The following is a 21,675-nucleotide window of genomic DNA, read 5'->3' on the forward strand; positions in this document are numbered from 1 at the left end:
AAAAAAACTAAAAATATATATTTTTTAAGCTTCCTATGACACGTATTATAGTATTTTTATCATATCTCTAGTAGTTATCTATCTAGAAATATGCGTGAATCTAAAATTATGAGCTTGCTTAATGTGATCATCAAATGTAGCAGACTCACCGATGTTAAGTGATAGATCCGCTCTTGTAATGAAGCGACACAGCTTTTTTCGAGCATTGGAGGAGTCATACTCCCAATGACGAACAGAATCGTCAGGGTTGTACTGCAACATCGCGTGCTTCATGGCTGCTCCACTCTTTTGCTAGCAAGTTACGGCGTTCCTCTTCATGTGTCATGTTCCACCTGCAGACTTTGCAGATAATTCATTTTTTCCAAACTTTGGAAGTAGTGGCTCTTGTCTTTTGGAGCCGATGCTTACTGACGTATGTGCACTTGTAGAGCCTGATGATAGAGGTGATGGTGCATGTGAACCTTAGATTCACTATTTGAGTCCTTCTCCATCTGCAACGCTGCTATCAAAAAGGTCGTAGTCTCATGCGAGTCCTTGAAGAAAAAAAACATGATTGATAGATATATCATCATGATCACCGTTCATGATCAACGTTGAATGGCAAAAAAAAAAAAAATCAAATATTCGGATTAGAAAACAGAAATAATAGAACAAAGAATGGAAGAAACAAGAAAGAACATCGATGCAAAAGTCACCAAGTTTTTTTTCAAAACAACATGATGACGGTATTAATTTTTTTTAGATATTTGACAACAATTCAAACTAATTTTACCAAATTATCGTAATTTCTCAAGAATTTTGAAAGAAGAATGAGATGAGAAAACAAGAGAGTAAATATTGTTGCTGGTATGGAATGGGAGGGCAGGATGGTACTCTATTTATAGGTAAAAATGATAAATTTTGTATTTTTTTCAAATTTTTTGAGCCCAAATGGTAAAAAATCGGCTAGAAATTTTGCCCGGCCTTGCCATGCACATGCCGGCACGGCGTGCCGCAACGTCGGCCTAGACACAACGTAGCTTATCTAGCTATGAGGCTATGCTATGTAGGTCAGCCTAAAATCATTGTGCCTCATGCTAGCCCATTTAATCCAGTCCAATTGGCCCGCTTTAGGGCACATAGTTCTTGAAGTGTGTTTCCATTTGTCACGAAGCGCTGAAAACTTTGCGAATCTGGCGTCTTTTCATGAAATGTCCATTTGCAGTGTGTTCGAGCTACATGCACATTCACCCAAGCAGACACGAAGCATTTGTTAGATCACTCGTAATTTCATCGATGAGTCGCCAAGTTTTCCCATGATCAAAGTTCCAAACACTACATGCTAAGGGGTCCTCGACGTCTAGGATTTCTCTAGGTGACTGACTCCAGTGTTGGTCGGCTACTTGGGTTTTTCTTCTGTTTTCTTCTCTTCTTTGTCTCTGTGCGATAACGGTCCACAGTTATTTAGATGTGTAGTAAAATTTGCAGTTATACGTACACCAAAGAACCAAAGTTGCATGTACACGCTATTGCGCTTAACCTCGGCACGCCAGCTCCATGTCTCGTCTTCCCCACCGTCCGATCACCGTCGTTCACGGTGATCTTGTGTGTGCCGTATGCGCTGTACGCGTGGTGATTCCGGGAGACACCCACGGGTTGGCTCTCCTTAATGCTCGCGGCTACAGGTAGCGGGGCCACTCGGGCCGTCTGCCGCCCCTTGACGGCCACGCCGGCGTCCCGATTCTTGCTCCGCGACGACTCTTCGCCAGAGGTGGTAAGGCCAGCGGCGACGGCAAGCGCTGTGCTTGCCTTGACGGCGAGCGCGGCCATGTCCTGGCCGGACAGTGGCCGGCGGAGCATGGACGCGGGCAGAACGAAGTAGAGTTGCCCGGGCTGGAGCGCCTCCTGCGCGGCCAACGCGCGCGGGGGCGAGTCGAAGCAGAGCTCGTCGGAGCTGCAGAGGAAGCACGGCTAGGGATGTCAACGGGTCCGATCCCCGTTTCTCGACGGAAAATTTCATTATTAGGAGATGATGATGGGTCAATTTTCCTCCGCAGAGGATTAATGGGAGAAAAGTCTTCCCCGTCGGGTATGGCGGTGACAGAGACAGTTTCTTATCCCCCGTCTCCATTTCCCTGCGGGGCTGATTTTTTGAAATTCTTAAACTCTCCATGGCCCATATATACAAGAAACGGTCAAATTAAAATCTAACCCACCAAAACCCGTAGAGCAGCAAATCCGCTGGCTGTGTCTTTCACCGTGCTAGCGTAGCGGAGACGAGGAACCCGTTGGGTACATATTTCCCGCGCGGGGACGAGAATGAAAAAATTTTCTCCCCTACAGAAGGACGAGGACAAAAACGAAAGAAATTTTTCCCAATCAGAATAGAGATGGTTACCCATTCTCTGTGAAAATTTTTCCCGCTGCCACACCTAAGCAGGGCGACGCGCGGCGGCGCCCGTCGTCCGCCAGCGCCTCGCGTGCCGTGACAGGCACCGGGAACTGCACCATGGCGCCGTCCAGATCCACGACCTTGGCCGTGGCGGTAGCCATTCCTCCGAGCTCCGCTGCTGCTGTCGAGTCCGGCGGCGAGCTCGAGAGCGAGACGAAAGAGCCCATTAATGTCGATATATATTTGTGCTCGATCTATCTGGCTGGTCAGGTGGACTGATCTGGTCGTGTCGATACGGGCAAGTGGTGCACGAATGCTGCTGGTTTTATAGGGTGTTCGTGCGATGACGCAGGCCGATTCGTCACGCTGTCAGTGTCAACGGCGACAAGGAGAGCACAGCACTCCATGCATGCAGCTCAGTTGAGCCTATAAAGTTTCACATGACATGCCAACAGGCTGCAGCTCGCCGTGCGTACAAATTAGTGTCGGTCCTATAAAGTTTCACATGACATACCAACAGGCTGCCATGGGGTCTCTCTGAAGGGGAAAACATTTGGTGCAAACAAGTCATTCGGTGCAAAGTTGTAAATAGTGAATCTCATTTATCCGATTTTGATATGAAGTTAGCTCTTCCTCTCACCACTCATTGGTCATTTTGTAGAAACCCTATGTGTCGTGAAATTTTTCATCTAGAAAGAAGAGCCGATGGGATGATAAGAGAAAGAGTTATCTTCATATCTGGATTAAACGAACGAGATTCGATATTTGCTATTTGCATCGAAAATTTCCCCCTCTCGCAACTCGACGTGGCCTCTTCTTGGCCAACTGTAATAAACAGAAGAAACACAAACAAGCTCTGAGCACGCAGTTAGACGGACCCAATGAACCGCGGACACAAGAAACACGGCTATCTTAAAGGACAGTTTGTTAAATATTCCGGAAAAGATCTTTGGAAAAGTCCTCGATCTATCCATGCAAGTGTGCACGAGGACTAGCCATCAGGTCGTCTGTACGACTGATCTGTCCATTCGAGGACAAGCAAAACAGGATCAACATGGAAACAAAGTTCTTCTAGCTCGCCGTCTTTCTACTTGACTTTTTTTTTTCTAAGAATGAGAACGTCTTTTTAGTTGACCTCCTTTGCCATCCATGGTGAGCAACCTGCTCGTTCGCATCGGTTGCCGCGCGCCGGTGCTCTCCTCAACCGCTCCAACGAACGCATGTTCAGGTCGGCGCTGACGCGAATCGTCCAGCTCTCGCACTGTCGGCGTCTGGAAGCTGAACCGCGCGGGTCAAGTGTTAAAAGGCCGGCCCTCGAGACGTGTAAACCGAAGGATCTGATGAGCCCAAGAGAGAAGGCCCAATCTTTTGTATGCGTTCTTTTCCCTTCTTTCCTAACACGAAAATTTCACTAGACCTCGTAAACACACAAACCATTCATTTGTGTTGGGATCCATATTAAAATAATAGGTAAAAAAATTATAAAGTAAATATAAAAAAATAGATTGATGAGTATCAGGTAAGAGAGATAGATTATGTGTGCACAAGCAAATGCGGAGTTGAATTTTCCTTCCTTTACCACTGGAGCTAGTGTTATAAACTAGCATTGTATTGGCGGGATGGAGTATTACCCTGCACGCATGCCCTTAATGTTGTCTATCTGACTATCAGATCGGTTCATAGTTGATATACTAAATTCTGTTTAGACTTCAGAATGCATGAACTTCACATGAATGTGCAGAAAACATCCAGACCCCTAAAAGAATTCTTGCTAAAATCACCATTTCAAATTGAGCCTGCCACTTGATTGGTTCGAAGTCCAGTTAAATATAAGTCGATGTGCGCAGGCAGTTTAAAGAAGAAGCAATGCATGGACAGCCTTCAGGCCGAACTTGAGCATACATATCTCAGGGTCTTCGGACATATCAGGGCCTATTCACATCACGCAGGTAACATGTTTCTTTAAGTGGTAGTTTCTGTTCTACATAGCTTGGCATGAGTTCCGAATCTTTCAGGAATTAGATGTTGTAAAGGGAAAGAAGATTTCTTGATGCTGTAACTTCCACACAGGAGACCAGACTTGTCCGTCACACAAGCATCAAAACTTAGCTTTACCACACGGTGTAATAAGGCTGCCGCGTGCAGTACCCCAGATCAGACCAACAATTTATGTGCAACGTTTACAAACCGGTGAGATCTTCCTAAACAAGTTTTCCATATATGTTGCCGTATATAACTTACCATAATTCTAGCTTAGGCAATGGTAAAGATCAAATGGAGAGTGGGTAACCAAGCTGGAGGCAGAGCTCAAGCAACATGAGCAGGTGCATGTCCATGAACTCAAGAAAGCTCAGCGGCAAGCTGCCATCTGAAGATGTTCCTGAAACGAGCGAGCACGACAAGCCGGAGGATGACGGCGAGATCGTCCATTTCAGCCACCCGGAGCACCGGCTGGCCCGGTTCGACTTCCCGTACCTGTTCATGTGCATGGGGTGCAAAGAGTACGGCGCCGGGAGGAGGTTCATGTGCCAGACCTGCGGCTTCCAGCTGCACGAGTTCTGCGCGCTGGCTCCGCCGTCGCTCCACGACCACCCGTTCCACCCCAAGCATCAGCACCTCCTCTTCTTCGTGAAACCAGGTACACAAATTGCACTCTTCGGCCCTGTTTGCAAACGCTGGTACGAATCCTTCAAGATTCCCATGAAATTCCCGCGTTCCAAACGGGACCTAAAATGGCATAAGTTGCAATGTAGTGATTTGTAGTGGCTCGCTTGAGTGCATACGTCGATGCATTTCAGGTGGCTTTCTTCGGTGCAAATGCGACATCTGCGGCAAGTCCGTGAAGGGCTTCTCCTTCCGGTGCGCGTCGTGCAGCTTCGACATGCACCCGTGTTGCGCGGCGATGACCCGGCGGATGGAGCTTCCCGTGCACGAGCACCCGCTGCTCCTCGCGCCGGCGCTGGAAGGCTCGGAGACGAGCTTCGTGTGCCAGGTCTGCCGGAGGACGAAGCGGTCGGGCCACGTCTACCAGTGCCTGCCCTGCGGGTACTACCTCCACGCCAAGTGCTCCAAGGACATGGTGAACGGGCTGTACGTGCACGGCATCGTGCCGCCGGAGAAGAGGAACGCGCTGGCGACAGCGGCCAAGGTCACCGTGAACGCGCTGTTCGAGGTCATCGGCGGCCTGATCGAGGGGATCGGGGAGGGGATCGGCGAGGCCTTCGTCGAGAACATTGGGAGAAGCAGAAGAAGCTTCAGATGAACGAAAAAATATGCTGCACTGCTTCATGGTGCTGTTCGTCTCATACGCCAAAGTGTACCAGATACATATACGTACAGGCTGTAGTATTGATATTGCAGCGTGCATGTTTTGTAAAAACTAACGATGACAAGGTGATTAGGGTTAATGCACACACAGCCAAATGCTGTGGCGTGCTCTCTCTATATATATATTGGATGCAAAGCATCGGTGATTGGTTGATTTATTACAACAAACTGAAACAAACTCTCGCTGATATCTACTGCTGTTACAACAGTATAACAACTGGATAACTACGTCACATTTACAGGCCCCCTCAATCACAACGACAGGTAACTATGTTGAGATTGGAGCGTAGTTGAGAGAATACATCAGCTGGCAATGGTTTGGTGAAGATATCCGCAAGCTGATCTCTGGAATGAATAAACCAAATCTCTAGAGCCTTTTGTGCAACACGCTCTCGAACAAAATGAAAATCCACATCTATGTGCTTGGTACGGGCATGGAAGACTGCATTTGCCGAAAGGTAAGTGGCTCCGAGATTGCCACACCACAGCGATGGAGCTCTTGGCTGAGGAACTCCTAGCTCACGAAGAACAGTTTGTACCCACACCAACTCAGCCATAGCATTTGCAAGAGCCTTGTATTCGGACTCTGTGCTCAACCTTGACACCGTCGGTTGCTTCCGAGCACTCCAAGAAACGAGATTGGCTCCGAGAAAGACTGCAAAACCTCCAGTCGACCGACGATCATCTGCACAGCCGGCCCAATCTGCGTCAAAGAAGGCACTCAGCAACAGAGACCCGGACCGATGAATGTGAAGGCCATCTGTGGAGCTATGCTTCAAAAAACGAAGAATCCTCTTGACTGCTCCCAGATGAAGATCTGTGGGTGCTTGCATATACTGACATACCTGGTTAATGGAGTATGCAATGTCAGGCCTCGTGATGCAAAGATACTGTAATGCTCCCATGGTACTCCTGTATTTTGTCACATCAGCAGAGGAGAGAGGTGTGCCGGTGTTCTTGGTCAGTTTCTCGGTGCTAGACATGGGGTGCTTACAGGTTTGCAGTTGTCCATGTTGGTGCGACGAAGAAGATCACGAACATACTTGCGCTGAGACAAAGCAATCCCCCCTGGATCTGTGGTAACCTCAATGCCCAAGAAGTAGTTAAGAGAGCCCAGATCCTTGATGGCGAAAGCGCAATGAAGTTGCTGCAAGAGTACATCAATGACTAGAGTGGAGGAGCTTGTAATGATGAGATCATCAACGTACACAAGCATGTATGTAGTGGTGTTTGCAGCCTAACGAACAAACAACGAGTTATCGGCAGACAACGAATGGAAGCCAAGATCTTGGAGCTTGGAGCTGAGCCTGGCAAACCATGCCCGTGGAGCTTGTTTCAGGCCATATATGGCCTTCTCAAGCTTGCAAACAAAATCACGACGATGATTATCTTCAAAGCCAAGTGGCTGAGTCATATACACCGTCTCCTGAAGGACACCATGTAAGAAGGCATTTTTGACATCGGCCTAACGAACGTGCCATCCACGAGAAACGGCGACAAAGAGCACCAGACGAATTGTGGCAGGCTTGAAAACCGGCGAGAAGGTGTCGTCATAGTCAATGTTGTGACGTTGCTGGAAGCCCTTGGCAACAAGGAGAGCTTTATGCCGCTCGATGGTGCCATCAGCTCGTCACTTGAGTTTGAAAACCCAGCGGCAGTCAATGACGTTGGCTCCCAGATGACGAGGAACCAGCTGCCAGGTGCTGTTCTGTTGCAGAGCGACGTATTCTTCTTGCATGGCACGCCTCCAGTCAAGTTGAGCAAGCGCATCATCATGGGAGACCGGTTCGTCGATGGAGGCTGTGCTGGCAGCGAAACCGCATTTCCACAGGTCGTAGAAGATCGTCCCATCCATCAGTTCTTGGGGAACACGAATGTTGTTCTGAAGTCGTGTAACACGATGTTCAGGCTTCGGTGCTGCCGCGGGACCAGGTATCTGCACTTCAACAACATACTCGGGAGCAACAACATTAGGGTTAGTCATATCCTCTGACTGGCTTTCCTCAACTGGAAGTGCGGTCGGAACAGAAGGAGACGGCAGAGGTGTAAGTTGATGCAAAGGTGCAGGCATATTGGGCGATGTAGTTTCCTGTGGTTTGAGCGGGAAGTACAGCGGAAGCAAGGCAGCTTCAGTGACTTCAGACACCGGACGTGAGACAGAACGCAGAGCAAAGGGGAAACAATTTTTATCAAATGTGACATCTCGGGAAATGTAAACACGACCAGAAGGAATGTGCAAGCACTTGTAGCCCTTATGCACGTGACTATACCCGATGAACACACACTGTTGGGATCTAAAAGACAGCTTGTGATTGTTATAAGGACGAAGATTTGGCCAACACACGCAACCAAACGTACAAAGAAAATCATAATCTGGTTTGGTACCAAAAAGAATTTCAAGTGGAGTAGAATTTTTTATGGTAGGAGATGGCAAGCGATTGATGAGATAACACGATGTGAGGAAGGCTTCGTCCCATAATTTTAATGGCAATGAAGAGTGTGCAATAAGTGCAAGACCCATATCTATAATGTGACGATGCTTACGCTCAGCAGTGCCATTTTGTTTATGTGTATGAGGACATGATACACGATGGTAGATGCCACATTTTTTGAGATAGGCATTAAGCCCTTGGTACTCGCCACTCTAATCACTTCGGAAATTAATTAACAGAAACAGCCATGTGAATTTGCTATAAGAATTAATGAAGCTCACATAATATTTGTAACCTCCGGCAGAAGCAATTGCTGGACCCCAAACATCGGAATGGATTAATTCAAGAGGTGCCATAGCAACATAATTGGAATCAAAAAATGGAAGTTGATGAGTCTTGCCCATCTAACAAGCATCACACACAGAATTGTTCCTATCCAAAACAAAGGAAAGACTATAATTTTGTAGAACTCGATGAACTATGACCGATGATGGATGCCCTAGCCGACGATGCCATTGGGTGGAGGACAGCTTGGCTTGCATGGCCTCCGTCAAGAGAGCACGCTGAGAAGACGCTAGGGGGTAGAGACCACCTCTACATGTGCTGTGAAGTAGCACCATCTTCATTGCACGATCCTTTATGAGGAAAAAATCAGGATGAAACTTAAAAAAGACATCATTGTCACGGGTAAAATGATGAACGGAAAGAAGGTGTTTAGATGCGTTTGGAGCATGAAGAACATTGTTTAATTTGAGGCTCTTATGAGGTGTATCCAGTTGAGTACAACCAATGTGGAGAATAGACATACCCATGCCGTTGGTGGTTTGAATCTGCTCCTTTCCATTGTACCTTTCACGCACAGTAAGGCGATCGAGATCATTTGTGATATGATCTGTAGCCCCAGTGTCGATGTACCAGTTGTTATCGACGTTGTAGCCGGCGTTGTTGGCGGTGTAGTTGACAACACGTGGGTCCTCAGCCTGATAGGAATGGTCGAAGTGATCATAGCACCTCAGTGCCGTATGCCCCAGACGAGAGCAGATCTGACATGTCGGGCGACCATTGGAGCCTCCATTGTTGGAGCCACGATTGTTGTAGTTGAACCCATTGGAATTGTTGGAGCTGCCATTGCGAGTGCCGCCGCTCGCACTGTTGAAGCGACCGCCGTCGCCACCGCGACCACCACTATTGCCGCGGCCACCGCCACCACAGCTGCCACCACGACCACCACTACCACAATCATCACACAAAGAAAAGTTGACAGAGGCGCCAAGATTGATCTGCACAACATTGTTGCACATCTCGACGCATGTCTTGTGGCTGACAAAAAGCGCGTACACATCGTTGAGCAACGGAGGCTCAGCGCATGCGGTGATGGAGTTGACGAGGGAGTCGTATTCAGCATCAAGCCTGGACAACAGATAGGCGATCACCTCCTCATCACCGAGCGGTTTCCTGATTGCCGACATGGCACCGGTGAATCCCTTCACCTTCTGGAAGTAGGCAGCTGCTGACAGTTCTCCCTTCTGTAGATGGGTGAGCTACATACGAAGTTGCATTACCTTGGACGTGGTAGCAGACGAGAAGAGGCACTCCAGCGTGATCCACACAACACATGCCGATGGAAGAAGAGTCACCTGCCCGAGAACTTTAGCGGCGAGCGTGGACAGGATGCTGGCCATCAGTGCTTGATCTTGTTGCACCCATTTGACGTAATCTGGATTGGGCACTTGTGTGTGGACTTCATTGTTGATGACGACAACGAACTTCTCTGGGCAAGCGATGGAGCCATCAAGATACCCCATCAGATCAACACCTCAGAGGATTGGGACGATCTGTGTCTTCCATAGGATGTAGTTGTCTGAGGACAACTTGGTGTTGACGAACTGCACCGGGTTCGGCATGCTGGTGAGCGCAAAGGTGAACGACACCGTCGGTCCAGCCATCATGGTTCCCAGCAAGAGCGACGTTGCTGCTGGGGAGGTCTGCGTTGCACCGTTCACAGAGGTCATGATGAGCGGATCTCCGAAAGGCTCTGGTGCCATGTAAAAATTAACGATGACAAGGTGATTAGGGTTAATGCACACACAGCCAAATGTTGTGGCATGCTCTCTATATATACTCGATGCAAAGCATCAGTGATTGGTTGATTTGTTACAACAAACTGAAACAAACTCTCGCTGATATCTACTGTTGTTACAACAGTATAACAACTGGATAACTATGCCACATTTACATGTTTCACAGGTCTATACATCTCTACTATTTGCGTCTAAAGAATGACTTGTTTGTGCAACATGGATCACGCACTCACGCAACTATCATCGCGTAGGCAAATGCGAACACAAGAAGTTCTAGGGAGAGGGAATGCCTGGGGCTCGCGGCGGTAGAGGGAGTGGCAGTGTGGGCAGTCCATGGCCGCCTCCGCCACCATCTCTCTCGTCTACTAACTTCTTCTGATTTAGGTGCGGCAGACTCAATGATGGCAAAACGAGCGCTCTGTACGGCAGGCTCGGGTCGACAGGTGTCAAACGCGGTCGAGAATCAAATGGCTCCGAGCAAGAACAGATGAAAAAATGAATGAAATTGGGGGAAGTTGCATACTGGAGCTATCTATTAGAGTATTAATCTAGAAGGTTCTAGTACATCATTCTCATCACTTGTCTCCTCATCTAGTATCCCAGCTAGTTATATACTTCCAGCGGAATTACAGTTCCGAATGGAAATTACTGCAAATGGCAAAATTAACAGACATAACGACAGTGTTAACAAGTAAAAAATAACTGTAGTAATCCGGCAAACGGTTATATGCACCTCAACGTTAAATGAAACAACGATTAGCCATCCGATATCTCCTAAAGAGGTATCCTATGATCTCAACCGTTGAAGTAGATAAGCTGGCCATGACAATGCCCCCTCTTTGAGCAAACGCTTGCCCTGTTTGGCAGAGTAGAGACGCCTTGAGCTTCATAGTCTGCGAGTTCTTGAACAGATGTGTCATGTGGTCACCACTTCTTCATAATTTGCCAATAGAACATATGAAATGTAGCCGGCCAGAACGTCACTACGAAGTTCGAGGTCGTTGGCCTGTCAGACAATGCCTTTACACCGCATATATTAGATCCAACGGCTATGGATAGCCCGCCCCATGGTGGACCGCCGTCAACGGGTTTTGCAATTGGCTCCTGACATGGATCGTGATTAATTTAGGGGTGGAAATGGATAATATAGGATCCGATAGTGCAATTTTCACATCTAGATTCATATTTCGAAATGAATAGGAATACAAATTCAAATAGCTTTGAATACTAATTTGAATTGGATTGTTCGAATCCTAATATTATTTATTTCGTTGATTGTGAATATCCTACAGCTTTAACAACAAATTACGAAATAATGATTTTATATAACACGATAATAGCATCAATTCAACATAAGAAACTATATATTTTAGTTGTTTGTGGATCTGATGAGTCATAGATAACAACATATTGATATTTGATAGCATATATAACTATCTGTTAAACGATTACTCGCCATTAATATAAACTAACATTTGTTGAATTGGTTGGCCTGTGCTGTGAGCGGCCGGGCTCGGTGGGTGACTGGCTGACCTGTGCTGTGAGAAGTGGAGACTGGCCGAGCTGGTTGCTGCTGAGCAAGCAGGCGCGCCAAGTGACGCTTCCTGAGATTTCTCGTTGCTTCCCTCTTAGAACAAAGTTAAAAAAAAAGATCTCTCTTACTGGTGCTGTGTGTCGCAGTAGTGCCTGTGCTTAGGCCTTTTGTGGGCAGGATGGGGCGATGGGCAGTCGCATTTCAGTACTAACCTTCCAAGCCGCCCGATACGAAATTGATAAGAATGAGTCATACACGTCCATGTCCATCAGGACATGCGCTCGGAATCTGCAACCTTTCTTAATTCTAGGTTGGATCCAGTTCTCCGATAATAATGGGAATGAGCTACCATCGCGGAAGAGATGCATGCAGATCGACTCTTCCCGGAGTGCGAATGAGATTATACCAGTGATGAAATTGATCGGCTAAGCAACAACCAATAGCACAAAAATAAAGCACTAGATACACAAGCCGAGACGTATGTGCAATGAATCTATAAATATTATTGTAATGTTATAACGAATATTTCACCACCATCGAATAACTTTAACACAATGCACCCCAGCACAAATCTATAAGGGAAACTAAATACAAAGCAACGGGAACGGTCCAAATAGAAAAAGAAGCATCTACGTAGAACGACCAGGTTCACCAACAGAATTGCCGCCCCTCTACTATCAGTATCAGAAACCACCGCCTGACCCCTATGGCTGCGGTTGAAATTATATGTGCCGACGGAGCCGTCATCCATAGGGAGTACCAATAAACTTAGAAGTGAAGTGACTTCAATGAGCTCAATCTGGGAATGTAGTTGCCTGCCACAAATAATGCGAGCACCGATAGCACGGCCGCAGCAAACAGAATGTATTGCCGCATCTTCCTTTTGCCCCTGTTACGAAGGGGCGCTGGCATGGGCTGTACCCTGTTCAGCTGCTTAATTGCCGCTGCTGGTCTAGATATCCTCTTATGGACTGTCTGTTGAGAAACTTCAGCTTCCCTTGGGTTCTCAGATATGCCTGTATCTATTGTAGCCATGGCCATAGCGCTGTTGTCACCAACTGCACTTGTTGAGTCTCCTGGTGTTGCGCCTTTCTTTTTATCTTTCTTTGTTTTCTTCTGCAGATGTTTGAAAACATTGTATTTCGAATTAGAAACTTGTTGCACGGGCAGTCTGCAATGTACCATCAAGGAATGTAACTCTAACATCAAAGCAGAAAATTGTAAAACATAGCATACCTTTTCCTTCATCTCAGCTTCCTTCCGTGCTTTGAATTCAGCTCTTTCCTGGGCCTTCTCTGCTTTCCGCCTCTTCCTCTCCTCAGCCTCCTTAGCTTTGGCCTTCTGCTCCAACCGGAGCCGCTCCTTTTCAGCTGCAGCCCTCTCTTCTCTTAATTTCTCCTCCCTTCGGGCCAATTCCTCTGCCTTCCTTGCTAACTCCAATTCTTCCTCCATTAGACGAGCCTTTTCCTTTTCAGTTTGTTCGGTTTGTTTTACAACTTCTCTCTCTGACACACTAACAGCAGTTTTCTCATTCTGGGTGGAGGTATCAGATGCCTTCGATTTGGCGCGCTTACTGATCTGGGGGGGTGGCAAAACAGGAAGAGAGTCCTCTTTGACAGGGGCTGAAACTGGAGGCAATACAGGTGCTGCTTCTAAAGCTGAAATGGGCACATCCGGCCTTGAAACAGTCGATGAAGATGGATTGCTTGATCTTCTGCTTGGAATGACTGGAGGATCCTCATCAGGGCCAAGTCTTCGTCCATCATGAGTCTCTAGTCTCCTTAGTGTGCTAACCTTGTTTGCTTCAACATACTGCTTGCGGAAGTCCTCATTTTTTTTCCATATTTCCATAACTCTCTCGATCTAAAAGAGAAAAAAAGGAAATATCCTAAAATACAAAATGTTGGGACAAGGAGAAGAGCATTGGATTTTAGGGTTGAACGTTAACAACAATCAAATGAGAATAAGGTAAGAGTCCCCACAGTTCTGGTGTTGATCAGAAGGCAGGACTAAGAATACAATACTAAGTGTTTCAATACTTACCGGTTGTACTGCAATACATATATTGTACAGAGAAACTTACAAACACTAATGGTATGAGTTAGCACTGCTCACTAATTAGCTCAAAGCAAATGCAAGTTGACCAGCTTAATCGACCAAATATCACAACCAGGGCTAAATGCTGATATACTGCGGAATGCATAAGTGTGGCCATATTGAAGACAGAATGTGTGGTTTACCTGATTATTACAGTATAACTGAAGCCCATACATATCACCAGAAGATTTGTAATCATCTGCAATCTTGCGGTCATCCTTGTACATGAAAAAGTACTGGTTCTGCAACGCAAAACAAACGTGAAGGATCTTGTTCACATGCTTCCCTTCTAAGAAAGTTGCCAGTGTGTGTTAAGTGTGTTGCATGCCATTGGTGCGGTACTTTTATGCTAGCTAGGGGAACCCTCAGTTATCAAATTCTGATAACATGACCACATGTGTGTAACAGATAGGAGGAAAATATGTACACTGATGAGTGATAATACTGATAAAGGGTATTGCTATTGCTAACACATAGTCAATCTTTCAGTCCCATGTGATCAGGTATTTTCTCGAACTAATCCTATATTCAATTTGCTGCTTTATCTAGTATATTTTAACTTTCTGAATATTTAACCATGTCATATAGTTCAAATTTGTGGATGATGTACAACTAGACATACATAAAAGAAAAGAACTGCAATTTAACATGACATACACAACTTTCTGAATATTTAACCATGTCATACGGCTCCCTCGTCAATTTAACATAAAAGAAAAGATATTGCAGAACCAAATGCATAAAAACTGAAAGCGTACATTGATAGAAGTTGATAGAAGTAAAGATTCATACCTTCTTGAAGGGTTCTGCTTTAAGCTCAGACCAGTCCCTGTAGGCCTTTTGACGCATTTCATTAGCAGATCGGTATTCCTCATTTAATTTTCTGAGAACTATTCTTTCATCGTCAAAAGATTTTTGAATCTTTCTTGTGTTTTCTTCTAGGGATTTCAGGTTGGTAAATAAAACATCAGAATCCTTCTTCAATGTCTAGACAAGATAAAAAATGGTCAGTATGAAAAATGATGGAATTGAATTAAAAGTACAATTACAAGATGCTGTTTTTAATACCTTATGCCGCTCATGAATATGATCTTTTTGGTCAAATGCCTCATTGATTTCAGTCTGTGATCCCATATCCGAGTACAATTGCTTCCGTCGTGCTTTAAGATCATTAATATCTTTAAGTAAAAGCTTTTCTTCTTTCAAAGAAATGGTCTCATGATGCATAATCTTCTCTTTTGTCGCAATCTATAACATCAAGGAAAAGAAGAAGAAAAGGAGTTAAGATCTTAAACTACCATAGCATAGTATTAAAAGGGGGACAAAGTCAATACACCATTGCAGAATTCCTACCGACTCATTGATTTCTTCAACTGAATTTGCTTGGTTCAATTTCCCAATCATTGATCGTACACTATTTAAATCATTCTTCTTATCTCCATGGGCAGCCCTAGCTTCCCTCTCTTCTCGACATGCTGCCTCTAGTTTCTCCCTGTATTGATCGCATACAGCCTGCAATATATTTGTACAAAAGTAAGAAGCATGCTAGGGAGGAAAAAGACGATGAAAGGTAACTTTTTTAAAATACAAACATTAAGAAGTGTACTACCTTTTGCTTTTGCTTACGAATATTAATTGCATCTCTTTCCTGGGTCAGTTGATCCAAATGCGCATACGCATTCTGTGTCTTAGCCCAGAGATCTTCACCCGCAAATCTTGGGACTTTTATTATGTATACCTTCTGTTGCCCAATAACCTGTGCATCTCCTGTATTATTGTTATCCAGATCTCCATGCAACTCAATGGAATCCTCGACAATCTTTGTCTCTTCATGACATGCATGTTTGTCATCATCCTTGTGTTCTGCCAGATTAGCCGGAATAACCATGTCAACAGATGAATGTTCTAATGCTGTTATACAAGAATTATGATAGTAAGCATTCAACTCCCGAAATGAATAATATTAGCATTAAGGGGAATAATACATTTAAAGAAATAAAATGAATACCAAAAGAAAATGGCTGCATACCTTCCATGCCTTTGGTTTCAACCTCATCAGAAGATTTAGTAGACGCCTTCACATTTTCAGAACAGATATCTTTGTGTGTCTCCTCATTAATTGTAGAGGAACCTTCGTTTCCAATTCTGGAGGAACACTCATCACACGTAGCAGATTCATTGAAAATTTCTGATTTGTCTTCATATGATTTGCTATCTCCAACAATATCACTAGATTCTTCCTTATTGGAAATGTCTCCAGCTTTATCAAACTCAGCAGATCCATACCCTGTAGCGGAAGAGGGCTGATCATCATGAATCACAACGAGCTTATCTACATTCAAGGCGACAGGTACACCTTGATTAGCAGCAGTGTCACTTGGTTTCTCTAGAGATTCATCTCCTGTTTCAGAAGTGAGTTCAGCTTCGTCAGCCACAGCAGTACCACATTCCAGAGAAGCATCAGATACAAGTTGATCAACAGTGGTGTCATATATTTCTCGGGATCTGCTGTCTTCAGTGTGTACGTGGTCACAAGATTCCAACTGAGTTGCCGGGCTAGAATACTTGAAGCTATCACTGCCAACCAAATCAATGGGCCTCGGCTCATTATGGAAAGTAGAGGCTGCAGAAGCTGCAGGTGCTTGCAGTGGAACACCATCAACATCTATCGCAACCTCTTTCTGTGGTTCTGCTTCTGCTACATCATTCACAATGTCATTGGCTTGACCAACAGCGGGTGCTTCTAACTGCACATGCTCTACAGTTTCCACAGCAGAATCACATTTCTGCTGAGAGAGCAAAGGAGCTGCTGTGTTCACTTCAACCACACTGTCAGCCTTCAATTCTGACTCTGATGTGATTTCATCACCTGTAGAAACTTCTACCTGGACTTTCTGTTCCTGATTTGATTCAACAGATGGACCAGATTCTGATTTCAAAGAATGTAGCATACCAATAGAAACCCCATCCTTGACCAATCCATCACCTTGCACTATCTCTTGGCTTGCATTATCAGTTACTTCCTCCAGCTCATCAACATCAGGGACAGCTTCATTTATTCCATCTTCCATAGGAAGCTCTACTTCCTCATTAGAGCAAGCAAAACCAGCTGTGCAGTCATCACACGAACTCCCTTCACCATCCTTGTCCATTTTATCTTCCAATTGAAGAATACCACAGGTGGCTTCACATTCTACGCTCTCAATCATGGCTTCTGGCTCCCCAGAAGCATCCACTTCTATGGGCTCCTCAACACTACCTGCGCAATTTCTGCCAGCTGCTTCTAGCACTCCCTCCAATACTTCAGCCTCAATCGTTGGTGCTCCCTCCTCTTGCTGATCACTTTCTTGCCCTTTCATCTCATTGGCATGAACCTTGGACTCAGAAGCAACTATACAAGATTCAGCACTCATGGCAACATGAATATGCTCATTGGTTTGCAATGCATCCGCACCATCCTGTTCTCCACAGGCAGCATCCTGCTCCACCAATTCAGCGACTGCAGTGGCATTCTGTTCCAGTTTGCTCTCATCAGCATGACTTTCATGCTCAGTAACAGTTTCAGATGAATCATCCCTCGAGTCAGAACAAAGATGACCATTGGCCATCAAAGCACCTGCTCCACTTGTACCCTGCTCCACCAGCTCCACAACATCAGCAGCACTATGTTCTCCTTTAATCTCCTCACCACAGATCTCAGACTCCATGGCAGCAGAATCAGACTCAATATACGTTAGGGCATCACTATGCCCACAGGCCTCCGCAGCAGCATCCTCTCCATCCTGTTCTGCACTAGCTGCCTCGTGCACCACCAATTCAGCAACATCAGTAGCAGCAGGACTTTCTTCCATTGTGCCCTCCTTGCCGTCAACTTCGGAATCCATAGCAGGAGCATCAGAATCAGCACCGGTGACAGCACGGTCGCTCCCACTGGCCGCCAGAGCGTCTGCCACACCCTGCTCTTCACCGGCGGCCTCCTGTTGCACCACTTCCGCAACAGAATCGGCACTTGGCTCACCTTTGCCCTCATCCGCACCACCCTCAGGCTCCGTAGATGCGCGATCACGCCCGTCCGCCGACGAAACGCTGAGTGCCGCGTCCGAAGCGCCCTCTCCCACACCCGGGGCCGCGTGATCTCCGCCCACGGCCGAGCCCGGACCAGCATTGGAGTCAGGCACGTCCTCCTCCTCGGAGGGCGAATCTTCGTCGGGCCTGGCGCTCAGATCTGAGCCCCGGTCGGAGAGGCCGTCGGAGTCGCCGTTCACGATCACGAAGGGGCCGCCGACGTCCTCGCCCTCGCCCTCGCGCTCCCCCGTCGCCTTCTCCTCCGGCGACGCGGCAGCCACCTTCTCCGCAGCGAATTCCGCCTTCGGCGCCTCGCCGGCGCCGTTGCACGCGGTCCCCTCGGCCGTCATTGCCGCTCCCCCCGCGGATCACGCCCCGATCCTGCGCGCCAGAACACACACCACACCACAGGCAAAACACCTCAGACCTCAGTCGCCACACCCTACCCCCGTAGATCGCAGATCAACCTAGCCACCTCAAACAGCACCTAGACTTCACAAAGCAAAAGCCGAGAGAGAGAGAGAGAGAGAGAGAGAGAGAGAGAGAGAGAGAGAGAGAGAGAGGCGTGAAACAAACTTACAGCTCACGGCGAGGCGGATCCGGGAGGCTCCTCCTCCCCTCGGCCACCTCCCCACCGAAGCGAAGAAGCGACCCGGGCCTCGATCGGCCTGCGGGCGAGAGGCGGTAGCGGTGGGGCGGGCGAGAGGTAGATGGATCTGTCTCTACCTGCGCCTGCCTTCTGTTCTGCGCTTTTGGAACAAGAGGTTTTTGGGAGGGTGCGATCTATAGCGTTAACCCTGCTGGGATCTGGATTTATACGAGATCCTCCTCACAGCGAGAGCTGTTACCGTCTCCTCCTACTGTCTAGTGTCTACTGCGGGCTGGGCTCCGCCATCGCTACGTCCAGATAGCATTAGCAGTAGCGGCGACCAGTACTTGTGTCCGGATCTGCTGCGGCACGGGGTCCAACGCGGCGACGAAGTGGTGTGGTGGTGCGGCCAAACAGCGGTTCCGGTACGGCGCGATGGGCACCGACAAGCTCAACCGAGTGTTTTGGAGGGTAAGCCGCGTCCGAGTGTTTCCAGAAGATCGTGGCACTATCGAATAGAACAAGAGTGGCTCATGATCGATGCAGTTGAGGGAAGGGAACCGCATTTGCTGCTCTTTTTATCTCTTTTTCTTTCTTGAAAATGAAAATGAGCATGGCATTCGACATTGTTGTGCGGCTATTTTAGACGAGATGGTATGGGTGAACAATTTGATTGCTTCGTGTGACTATATTTTTACATGATTCTATTATTTATCTATATGCTTTTATTTTTTAATAGAGTTGTGTTATGTCGATGTTAAATACGTATAAGATAATATCGCATCAACTCCGTCTCTCCATGTCGACCTATTCTCATCCAATAAATAATTAAATGTAAGCTTATTTATTAAACCATGCAATTTGGCGGCAACGACAGCTTTCCGAATTACGATGTACAGCAAACTGAAGACACAGAGAATGCCACGTAAGCACTTTTTACTCAGTCCGTTTTATATCCAATGATTATAATAGCTCAACAGGCGTTATCGGGCCAGACGTATTCGACTAAGCTTACTAGACAACAAAAACCGTTATAAAAAAAACTTAAATGGTTCTTTTGCACTCCCACCTCTAAAAAGTTGGTTTTCACATGTCTTCCCTCCTGTCTTGCCTTTTCTTCTCGTGGCACTTCTTCCCACCACACGATACACGTCTCCTACTCATAAGAGTGTTTATCACCAACAATAGATCACCATAGAAGGCTCAAAGCCATACTCCGACTTATTACATGTTCTATCTCTCCTCTCTTTTCTTGCTCCCACCACACACACCTTTTCTTTGTGGTTGAAACAGCGAGTTCCTTCTCCAAACGATTTGCGGTGGTGAGCTTTACCTACTTCTTCTATTCGGAGGTGGCAAGGATGGAGAATCAAAAAAAGATGATAAACGACTGGATGACTGAGCATCGGACCCTCAACCCTAATAGAACCAATCTTGAACAATGATTATACCTCTCGATCAACCGCTGCAACCACATGCTCTTCCGAGCTTTGATCCTCGATGCCTTCCTCGTGCATTGTTATGAGTCGTTTCTTAATTTGTTACAACTCTCTATTTTATTGTTGTTAGATCTAAAGGTGGTTTTGTTAGATCTACACCTCTATCTACATGATAGTATTTGGCATCTGAAATTTTAGACTTTGTTCATACATTAAAATTTCACACGAACAACTAATTCATTGGAGATGATTCCGCACATCATATGTATTTTTCACAAAATGGTTGAAGTTTTCCACAAATTTTCAAATTCATTTAATAGGCTTAGTCTTGAATACGAAATATATATAGGTTCCTATATTTATTTTTTCCCAATTAACTAAACGATATCCTTTTCCTACAAAAACATACTCATGGAGTTGGCTACGTATGCAATGCTAGCAGTTTGTTCAGAAATGTAGCACTAGAAAAGGCGATCAAATGCATTTAAAACCTCCTTCTTTTGGAAGAAATGGTAACAGGCAAGAGCACCTGATCTCATGCATGACGCAAACTCTTTGTCGATCAACGGTCGAGATTCGACGATCCAACTTATCTTTAGTTGGGTAACCGGGTGAGTGGTGTCTTACCTCTAGTTCTGCATTGAGTTTGAGAGTTACGTTGATAAAAATTCACGGCCACACCGGTTCTCGCTAGATTAGACCACTATGGACCACCATTTCCGGTTTACCGTAACTGAAAACCAAAGCAGACATCAGAGTTTTTGGCAGTGCAAGATGGTCCTCCTGATTTTCGCGGATTGAGCATGAAAAGTAAGCAAATAATTATACACGTTTCCTAGTGTGAGATTTCAGACGACTTTACCTCCGACTGGAGTTATGGAAGAAGGGTTTTTGGGTTCGGATTTGAGAGAATTCTATGGATTCGAGGTTGGAAGAAACTTCGGGGCCCTGTGGGGGGAGGCGGGGCGGCGGGCATGCTGCTTGCCACGAGAGGCAAAGGACTATTGGTGAGTCAGTATGACGGGACAGATTATCGCAATGGATGCTATAGGAGCATATTAGTGGCGTCTTGTTGCCGGAGATAGACAGGGGCAAGGGCAAACGTGTGAGGAAGAACAACGGTGAGGAAAGAAAACAAACAGTCACACGACTTGGTTGGACGTTGAAAACAATATATCATCCATCGGATCCATATCCAGTGGCTAGGACCTATCGACTAAAAATAGCACCGATTTCAGCATATAAAGTTCAGCAACTGTTGTAATTATAACCCTCAGGATTGAAAACTGGGCATTAAAATCTAGCTGTCTTTTGAACAATGCCTGCTCCTTACTCGCAATAATTTGTACACCATACATGACTTGGATACTCCTTACATATGAACACCCGTTGCTCGGATCTTTGCAGATGATAATGACCCCATGGTATTTACTGTGACATGTAGTTCATACAGTAGATCTCTTTCACCGTACCGTAATAATGTAATAATACAAAGGTAATCGGTGGGTAGGGGAGGGGGGAGAGAGATGGTGCCACGCCAATGCCGAACTATAGTGTGGAACGCCGGAAGAGTAAAGGAACCAGATTTGACCTGACCATTCGCCGGGGAAGTGACACCACCCGTGACCGAGAACCTCTGCAGCGATGGAAATTGGAAACCATTGCCTACTTGCCAGCGCCAAGTCCACCACGACTCCTTCCAATTTTGCACCGTTTTCCGCTGGTTTCCAGCGCAAACGC

At 46.2% G+C, this 21,675-nt stretch overlaps 3 protein-coding genes and 1 non-coding gene across 5 annotated transcripts; 1 reads left to right on the forward strand and 3 right to left on the reverse strand.

The window, feature by feature from the left end:
• Positions 1-1,378: 1,378 nt before the first annotated feature.
• On the reverse strand, positions 1,379-2,599 carry LOC133902358 (uncharacterized). Its single transcript, XM_062343947.1, is given in 3 exon segments — positions 1,379-1,418; positions 1,520-1,981; positions 2,438-2,599. Coding segments are annotated over 3 exon segments (663 nt in total). The 5' UTR covers position 2,599.
• A 2,061-nt stretch (positions 2,600-4,660) lies between these two features.
• Positions 4,661-5,633, forward strand: LOC133901671 (protein VACUOLELESS GAMETOPHYTES-like). The gene is made up of 2 exons (XM_062343108.1): positions 4,661-5,009; positions 5,170-5,633. Exons 1-2 carry the CDS (start codon positions 4,688-4,690, stop codon positions 5,631-5,633), a joined length of 786 nt encoding a protein of 261 aa, XP_062199092.1. The 5' UTR covers positions 4,661-4,687.
• Positions 5,634-9,442: 3,809 nt separating this feature from the next.
• Positions 9,443-9,581, reverse strand: LOC133902606 (small nucleolar RNA Z247). Its single transcript, XR_009906931.1, has one exon. It is a non-coding gene; the product is annotated as a small nucleolar RNA Z247 (small nucleolar RNA).
• A 2,647-nt stretch (positions 9,582-12,228) lies between these two features.
• LOC133902505 (uncharacterized) lies at positions 12,229-18,765 on the reverse strand. 2 transcript variants are annotated; one of them, XM_062344117.1, is made up of 9 exons: positions 18,488-18,765; positions 15,872-18,288; positions 15,452-15,753; positions 15,196-15,354; positions 14,911-15,090; positions 14,635-14,829; positions 13,986-14,084; positions 12,982-13,608; positions 12,229-12,861 (listed from the first exon to the last, which is right to left on the reverse strand). In XM_062344117.1, the coding sequence occupies exons 2-9, from the start codon at positions 18,255-18,257 to the stop codon at positions 12,514-12,516; spliced, it is 4,296 nt and encodes a 1,431-aa protein (XP_062200101.1). In that variant the 5' UTR covers positions 18,258-18,288; positions 18,488-18,765; the 3' UTR covers positions 12,229-12,513. The 2 variants fall into 2 exon arrangements, with proteins under 2 accessions (XP_062200101.1, XP_062200102.1); XM_062344118.1 differs by having other exon boundaries at positions 15,452-15,705; positions 18,488-18,764.
• Positions 18,766-21,675: the final 2,910 nt, after the last annotated feature.

Source organism: Phragmites australis, chromosome 20, assembly GCF_958298935.1.
Source record: "Phragmites australis chromosome 20, lpPhrAust1.1, whole genome shotgun sequence".
NCBI classification, from domain to species: Eukaryota; Viridiplantae; Streptophyta; class Magnoliopsida; order Poales; family Poaceae; genus Phragmites; species Phragmites australis.

Excerpts from the sequence above, each read along its gene's own strand:
- LOC133901671 (XM_062343108.1), top strand. The coding sequence starts at position 4,688 with ATGAGCAGGTGCATGTCCATGAACTCAAGAAAGCTCAGCGGCAAGCTG. Across the intron at positions 5,010-5,169 it reads CCTCTTCTTCGTGAAACCAG|GTGGCTTTCTTCGGTGCAAA; the intron begins GTACACAAATTG and ends GATGCATTTCAG.
- LOC133902505 (XM_062344117.1), bottom strand. The coding sequence starts at position 18,257 with ATGACGGCCGAGGGGACCGCGTGCAACGGCGCCGGCGAGGCGCCGAAG. Across the intron at positions 15,355-15,451 it reads TTCGTAAGCAAAAGCAAAAG|GCTGTATGCGATCAATACAG; the intron begins GTAGTACACTTC and ends AATATATTGCAG. Across the intron at positions 15,091-15,195 it reads TTGAAGAAATCAATGAGTCG|ATTGCGACAAAAGAGAAGAT; the intron begins GTAGGAATTCTG and ends TTGATGTTATAG.